Source organism: Thunnus maccoyii, chromosome 17 (genome assembly GCF_910596095.1).
Source record: "Thunnus maccoyii chromosome 17, fThuMac1.1, whole genome shotgun sequence".
Classification (NCBI taxonomy): Eukaryota; Metazoa; Chordata; class Actinopteri; order Scombriformes; family Scombridae; genus Thunnus; species Thunnus maccoyii.
In genome coordinates, this window is record NC_056549.1 from 23,138,539 (window position 1) to 23,146,618 (window position 8,080).

At 37.9% G+C, this 8,080-nt stretch overlaps 1 protein-coding gene across 1 annotated transcript; it reads right to left on the minus strand.

The window, feature by feature from the left end:
- Positions 1 to 165: 165 nt before the first annotated feature.
- Positions 166 to 5,084, minus strand: mtif3 (mitochondrial translational initiation factor 3). The gene is made up of 4 exons (XM_042390703.1): positions 4,997 to 5,084; positions 2,822 to 3,284; positions 2,294 to 2,445; positions 166 to 1,112 (listed from the first exon to the last, which is right to left on the minus strand). Exons 2-4 carry the CDS (start codon positions 3,279 to 3,281, stop codon positions 861 to 863), a joined length of 864 nt encoding a protein of 287 aa, XP_042246637.1. The 5' UTR covers positions 3,282 to 3,284; positions 4,997 to 5,084; the 3' UTR covers positions 166 to 860.
- Positions 5,085 to 8,080: the final 2,996 nt, after the last annotated feature.

Genomic DNA, 8,080 nt, shown 5'->3' on the forward strand with positions numbered 1-8,080 from the left:
TATAATGTTTACCATGTTCAGCGTCTTATGTGAGTGTGTTAGCATGCTAACATTTGCTAATTAGCACGGTAGTACAGCTGAGGCTGATGGGAGTGTCATTACTGTGTGACATTTTGACCTGAAGATGGCACTAGATGGAACATGAAGGGATCACCAGGGACATTCAATGTCTGTACCAAATTTTTATGACAATCCATCCAAGAAGTTTCACTAAAAAACACAAAAGTCAACCCGCTAGTGTCATTAGAGGAAAGTCATTAGGCTTCCTCCTCTGGGGAACATGAATGTCTGTACAAAAATTCATTTTTGATGCTTCCATACAGGTGTACAGCATGACAGAATTGAATAATCAACATCCTAACATGTATAACACTGATAAGATGACTTCAATTCTGGATCAAGATGGCAAGAAGAAAAGGTCTGAGCGACTTTATCCTACAATATGAGTAAAAACGTCTTCTGACAGGAGTGGTTTCTTACAGGATGATGATGTCTCTGTCGAGAGGGCATGAAGGGTCACTGGAATGGTTTCCTCTGAATCACGGCTTGCACAAATCAAATTTTGGTCTGTTGTTACCTAAAGTCCTACGGCAACTAGCCAGCCAGTTATTTAGCCTTAATGTTGGCTAGTATGCTGTAATATGAGAACTAACTCGTACCAAAGAAAGTTCCTCCGCCTCCTTTGAAGAACATGGCCTATGGTGACTGTTTCAGAGGAGTGAAGCTTAGTCTTCAAGTCACACCAAACTTTATATGTCAAACATGCCCTTAAATATTTTCACACTACGAGAAAATCCTGATTAAGGATTTTACACCAAAACGTGACATTTAGGAACAGATGTCAGCTTGCTTTTGTGGCTTCACTGCTGCGTAGACCCTTCTGTTGTGTCCGTGTTGCTAACAGGCGATGGTGTTTTGGGCTGAGCGGCCTGTGAACTGGAGTTGGCAGACTGCGACGGTGAAGTCTTATTTTTCTTCATTTGCGACAGTTCCTTGGCTGAAGGTGGTCGGATGACACACATGGCTGCTTGACCATCACGTATGACTTTTGGCTTGGAAACAAATCCCACCATTACCTCCATTTGTTGCACTATCTGCTCCAGATTTGTGTCCTGCGGGAAATAAAAGCACATATGTTTAAGATTTGCTATTGAAGAAAACTTTTGAGGGAATTCATTGTCAAATGTGTGACCATAAAACATAAAAGTATAATGGTCCTGCATCTTCTTAGCTGTTAAAGCAAAATTCAACATCGCAGTTTGGCAAACGGCATGAAGAGAAGATGAGAGGACAGCAGAAGCTGCGGTTTGACTGACAATCAGTGACATGCAACTTTTACTTAAGTTAGGCTTACTGGCAACAACAAACTTCACCTACTGAAATGTAACATAAACATGTACAGTATCCAAAGTAACACAGCATGAAAAGTAACTGCAACTTCCAATTACTGTCTATTATTTTCTCGATTAATTGATGAATAGTTACTTCCAGAAAATAGAGCCCAACGTTACAATAGCTTCTTTTGTTTGACCCAAAATCTAAAGATATTTAGTTTACAGCAGCAAATCCTCAATTTGAGAGGCTGGAGGCAGAGAATTTGTTGCATTTTTGCTGAAAACCCCAACAAATACAACTGTGTGAATGATAGCAGTGCATACTAGAGCCCGACCAATAGTGACATTGATGATTGAAAGTTGTTTTTTAAAAATCTGATATATATATTTAACATAAACAGTTAATTTTTGATTAAAATCTCTTAAATTTGGTTATTAAAGAATTTTGACTAAGATGTCCTGAGTGGGACATTTTTCAACTGAAAAGTAAACTCGTCAGTGGTGACACTGTTTCTTAAGTACCTCAAATATCTTTGACATTTCTGTAGTATGGGATGCAGATATATCTTACAGAGTATTTGAGTGTCTTGAAAGGACATTATCTGACTACATTATTTGTCATGTATATAATTCTGAACCACTAACCACAAAAGAAAATATTCAAAAAACAATCACAGGCACAATCGTGCAAAGGTTTTAAACAAGATTTCATTTTCCATGCCTAAAATTACAGTACTTTCCTTTAGCTTGAGCTGTTTTGTATGTAGTTCATTCTGTCAGCTTTGTTCATGAAAGTCAGGAAATCATGTGTTGAATCTTTGTATCTGTGTGTCCACAATATCCAAATGTTTGTTACTGTAATTGTTTTCTAATCTCCTATCATCTCTCAACTGTAGCTATCAAATAAAAAAAGGCAAAAATATGTGAAAAACTTTTAAAACGTGAGTGTTCTTCCTCACCAGGTTGTCTGCGGGATGCATGCGTCCCGACCGCAGAGTGATCCGAACGTGGTGCTTCTTCTCCAGCCAGCTCTCCACTTGTTTCAGTTTGGTTGTGAGGTCGTGAGTGCCGATGCCAGATGTAAGGGTGACTTCTTTCACCTGCACGGGGGCTGTAGAGAGAATACAGTCGAGCCCCGTTTTACAGCCCTGTTGTGTTACATTCTGTTTCACATATGGTTGGCTGGAGGATCTGCTGAATACTATTGTGCTGAGATGGATCTGCCATGTTGAAAGTTAATGACTTACTTCAGCGTAATCGGGCCTCATTTTAAGAAACTTAAATCCTAAACAGAGATCAGTTAGTTAATAATTCCAATATCTTTTTTTTGGGATTCATTTTGGTTAAAATCTGGTTCTCTGAAAAAATGTATGGTCTGCAAATTGTAAGCAGCTCCCCGTCATTATACATACAGTGTATTAACTGGGGGAAAAAAGGTAGTGATGTATTTCTATTAAACTAAAGTCTCGTGCCAGGACACCACATACCTGCTTTAGCTTTCTGTTTCTCTCTCAGCCTCAGCTGTTCCTCGTGGATCTGTTTGCCGCTCATCAGACGGTACACGGGAGGGTCTTTATGTTCACTGAGCACCACCAATTTAAGACCTTTCTCATCCATGATTTTGAGCACATGTGCACGGTGCATGGTGCCCATGTTCTCGCCTGTCTCACTGATCACCTGTATCTCACGCTGCGGGATCTTGCGGCCGACGCTGGTGATCGTGACATGTGCCCGGGGATCCTGCTTTTTTTTCTTCGGTGCAGGAGTCTGTTCTGCGTCGTCTATCGCTGTGGAGAACGGAGACCATCTCCAGGTGGTGGCGGCGGCAGCATTAGATCTTTCAGTGCATATGAGGAACCTTGATGCTGGTATCCTGTAGCCAGGACTGCCTCCACACGCAGCTCTCACCGTGTGGCTTAGCATCCACCTCACGCAACCTGCATACATAGTCTAAAATAGAGAGGAGACAATTGAGCTGCCAGATATGATAATGTGAAGCAGTGCACTTCAGGTAAAGATCACAATCAATCAGATCTCCAACTAACTATTTTCTGGTTTAATTGATTAGTTGTTTGATCCATGAAATGTCAGAGAATGGTGAAAAAAATGTGAATCACTGTTTCCCAAAGCCCAAGATGACGTCCTCAAATGTCTTTGTCAACTCAAAGATATTCAGTTTACTGTCATAGAGAACTAAAGAAAACAGAAAATATTCTCATTTACGAAGCTGGAATCAGAGAATTTGGACTTTTTCTTCTTAAAAATGACACAAAACGATTAACTGATTATCAAAATAGTTAACGATTAATTTAAAAGTTGAAAACTAAGGTTGTCACAATACCAGAATTTTAAGTATAAAAAAGTATAAAAAAAAGTATTAAAAAAATGATACTCGATACCTCTTTTGATACCACGGCAACAAGAGTGAAAAGCCCTAGGCACACAAGATAGGATTTTTTTTTTTTAAATTAAGTTTGCGATGGTTAGTGGGTTTGTTGCTAGAGAGGGTGCTGTAACAGCCACAGGTTCAGGACCAGTTGATTTTCTTCCCCGTTGTTTCATCTGTGCAGACTTGGGTTGAAAATCTGAATACAAATCTGTTTTGTTTTTTTTATAGTTTCTGTACTTTCAATACTATCGAATGTATAATTAATGGAGATCGTATCGTTTTAAACATGTGGTATCAAAAAAGTATCGAAGTGTCAATACCTTACCGTATTGACAACCTTACTGTGAACTAATCGCTTAATCAACTAATCATCGCAGCTCTACAATCAATAATTTATTTCTAACCTGACTCTACAGGTTAGGCAGACTTGACATCACAAAAATACTGAGTGGATGTAAAGTCTAACTTAATCTGTGTACCATTAATGACCTCTCATTTGAAATTGATAAACATAATACATCAACAGCCTGTTTTACAATTATGTTTTAATTTTAATATTTCAGTTTCCTTCCAGCAACACAACTTAAACATCTGCTTCTCCACAGCCAGCCTCCATTCAAATATCTGCCAATTAAAGGTTCCCTTACTTATCTGTTACTGCACACACCACAAACACCCTAACTTAAGACGTTTTTCCAAATCGTCAGGCTCCACTGTGTTATTCCGGATACACCAAACTTACTTCATTACTTACTTTGGGAAATTTTACACCTATTTGGATTTCAGCTGAGTTGGTTGACCTGTCGTTCTGACAAATGTCTGCAGTTAAAATAACCAATGTTAGGACAGTTGTGTCCACATTTAACCGATGGTTCATCAGTAATGTTATGCCGAACTGATCAGAAATGAACTAATGAACTAATGATTCATAAAACGTCTCACAGCAAATACAGTATATCTCACTGGAAGTGCAGTAACCTGTAAACATTAAATTGTCAGGTTTTACATGGGAGCACTGCTTAAAGCTGACAGGGCCATTTACAGTCATCTAGGCTGTGATAGGAAGATATGACATCTGAATTAATGAACTGTAGGTTTCATTGACACTTTGAACAAGTTGTCCTAAACGTACTAACGTGGTCTCCAATTACATACAAACAGAGTCCGTGTGTTACACATCACATCAATGCAGGAACTTGTGCTCAAATAACACACAAATGTGAATTTCGCTCACAGTAAATTATTCTGTCATCTGTTGTTGTTTTTTACTCACTTTAGATCAATGTCATACATTCATGCTCTCTGTAGGCTGACTGTTCGCGTCTTCCGCAATGTTCTTCTTCATTTATTTTTGTTTTCTTCTTCCTTTAGTTTTATTGGCGGTTGGCAAACAGCTTTAAGGTGCTTTAGCGCCACCCACTGATGTGGAGTGTGCACTACAGATCTGCCCTCTCTAATATTTCTACCAGACAAAGAATTACAATCTAAACAATAAACACAATAATCATCATTAATTTTAAAAAGGGAAACATAATACATAAATAAATACTATTAATTTTTCTCAGATTCTATTCATTAATCTTGTTAATCTTAAATACTCTAGGAGGAGTTTCCAACACTTTAGAATACAGAGTAACACATAATATTACTAATATTTTGTTCTCCAATATTTCTTAGTGCATTCTTTAAAACGTCTTTCTCCATACTGAAACATACTTCTGATAATGCAATCAAACATGGTCCACTGTTTCTTCCTCTCCACCATATTCACACTTTCCATTATTATGCTTTCCAATCACATAAAGAGAACCGTTTAGACCAGTATGACCATTCCTCAATCTTGTTATAAGTCTCTCCTCAGACCCTGCAATCCCAACTAATGGTTTATTTTTAAAAAGATATCTTCCTTTACTTTCTTTGTTCCATTCATTCTGCCACCTCTTGATTTGTTCCTTAATCACCACATTAGTATTTAATTTGTGTCAGAATAGATGCAATAAAACCACAATGTTGTCCCCTTAAGGACAAGGCAGGATCCACTGTTAGTTCATTAAAGGGTCAGTTCACAAATGCTCTTGCTTGCCCTCAGGTTTGCTTGACCAGGTTATGAGGTTTCGACATCCACTCGCAGCAGTGGAATTTTTTTTTTTTTTTTTTAATAGTAACATGACTTTTTGGAAAAAGATCAGTTTTTGAAGTATTTCACACTGTGCTATAAGTAAAAGTCCTGCATTCAAAATTTTACTTAATTAAGCTGAGTGGAACTGCAGAACAGGGTTAGGGTATACAACTATTTTAATGCAGCTTTATTGTCTCAGTTAAAGGAATAGTTTGACATTTTGGGAAATACAATTATTTGCTTTATTGTCGAGAGGGGGGAAACAACAGCGAAGACAAGAAGTAGCCTAGTCTGGCACATAACCCCCCCCCCATTAAACCACAAATTGGCAGTTCGGTTTTTATACAAATTTTGTGGACACAGTCAGCTGTTTCCCAGTTTTCCCAGTCTTTATTTCCAAGCTAAGCTAACCAGTTGCTGGTTGTAGCTTCATACTGAACAGACAGTTATGAGAGTGGGGAAAAAAAGGATGTATAAGATGAATGTAGCCTTCAAATAACAAACAATGAGTCATGCAAAATCTAATCCCACAAGACATAGGAAATTTCATTGATAGTTTCATTTCCTGTTTCTGTTTTTAATGTGATGCTATAAATACTTAAACAGCTAGATTTTTATCCACGTAAAGGACTAGACTCACCGGCTCTGTTTTTCAGTTTCAACAGTTCCAGCATGAAAAGATAGAAAGATAAAAAAAAAAAGATATATCAATGTGGAGTGTATCAGGTCAAACTGGATGTTCTGTTCGGGATTTTCCTAATTTCATGGCAACCATTTGATTAGTTCCCAGACTTATATAGGAGTATTGGTGATTCATAGATACAAATAGGGAGAATCTTTCATTTTCTTTTTGGTCCTGTTGATGTCACTGTCACACCCTGTTAGTGTAGGTGCTGGTGTGTGATATTGGTACCGCTCAAAAAAATGTAATCTGAATTTATTTTGAATGATCATGAAGCCCGTTCTTTACAATGTCATGATTTTTTTTTATTGCTTTTTTAGTTATGAGATTATTTGCAAGACATTAAAGGTGCAGTGTGTGTAATTTGGTGGCATTTGGTGGAACAGACTTGGCAGAAATGTAATATAATATTCATAAGTATGTTTTCATTAGTGTATAATCACCTGAAAATAAGAATCGTTGTCAGAATGAGCCATTTATATCTACATAGGGAGCAGGTCCTCTTCCACAGAGGCCGCAATGTAACACTGCCATGTTTCTATAGTAGCCCAGAAAAGACAAACCAAACAATGACTCTTAAGAGGGCCTTTCCTGTTTTGTTGCGAGTTCGTGGCCACCTTAGGTTCTCCTACATGCTTGGAGGGGGAGATGTACTCATTTAGTTGCAATCTGCAACCTCACCGCTAAATGCCACTAAATCCTACACATTGATCCTTTAACTATTTTTTTGTCATGAAGTAAGACTTTAAGTGTATTTTACAGCATACAACAAGCTCTGTACTTAAACCCTTAATTTAGAGAAACAAAAACTCAGCAAGAAAAAAAAAGTTTAATATAGAAGAGCAGCAGAGGAAGGATCTGTCTTTTTGGAAAGACACACATGCAAAAGGTTTCACTGGTACAAAAGACAGAGGAGGCAGAAGTAGAAATACAATACTGAGAAACAGAAACACGGTCTACTACCAAGAACTACAAAGCCACAAAATACTAGTAATATTCACAGAATTAAAGTATACAAGCTAATAGCAGAATTACAATATAGTATAGTATAGTATAGTATAGTATAGTATACCACAGAAGCCTTCAACTTTTGAGTTTATTGATTTGCACTGGTTTGGGCACTGGGCTTTGCACTGATTACTTTTACCTAAATAATATGTTGTGACCTGACTCAAGAGAGACACACCAGTGTCAAGTTTTAACAAAAGATAAGTTTATTAAACTAAATTAAACCAAATTAAAGAGTTAACTAAATATTTCAAGCATGGGGTGTGGAAATCAGTGGTAGCAGTAGTTTATGGTGTGCATGAGTGTAAGATGTGTGTGTGTGTGTGTGTGTGTGTGTGTGTGTGTGTGTGTGTGTATGTGTGTGTGTTGTAAGGTGCAAGAAAGTAAAACAAAGAACTAAATCAACAACCAAATCAAAAGGGCTGCCTGTGGGAGAGAGCAGGTATGCAGCAGCGCAGCATCCGAGTGTCAGAGAGTCAGTGAGAGAGTGAGCTGTGCTGCAGCCAGGACTTAAATAACCTGGGAGCACTGTGGGCGCTCAGATGTTC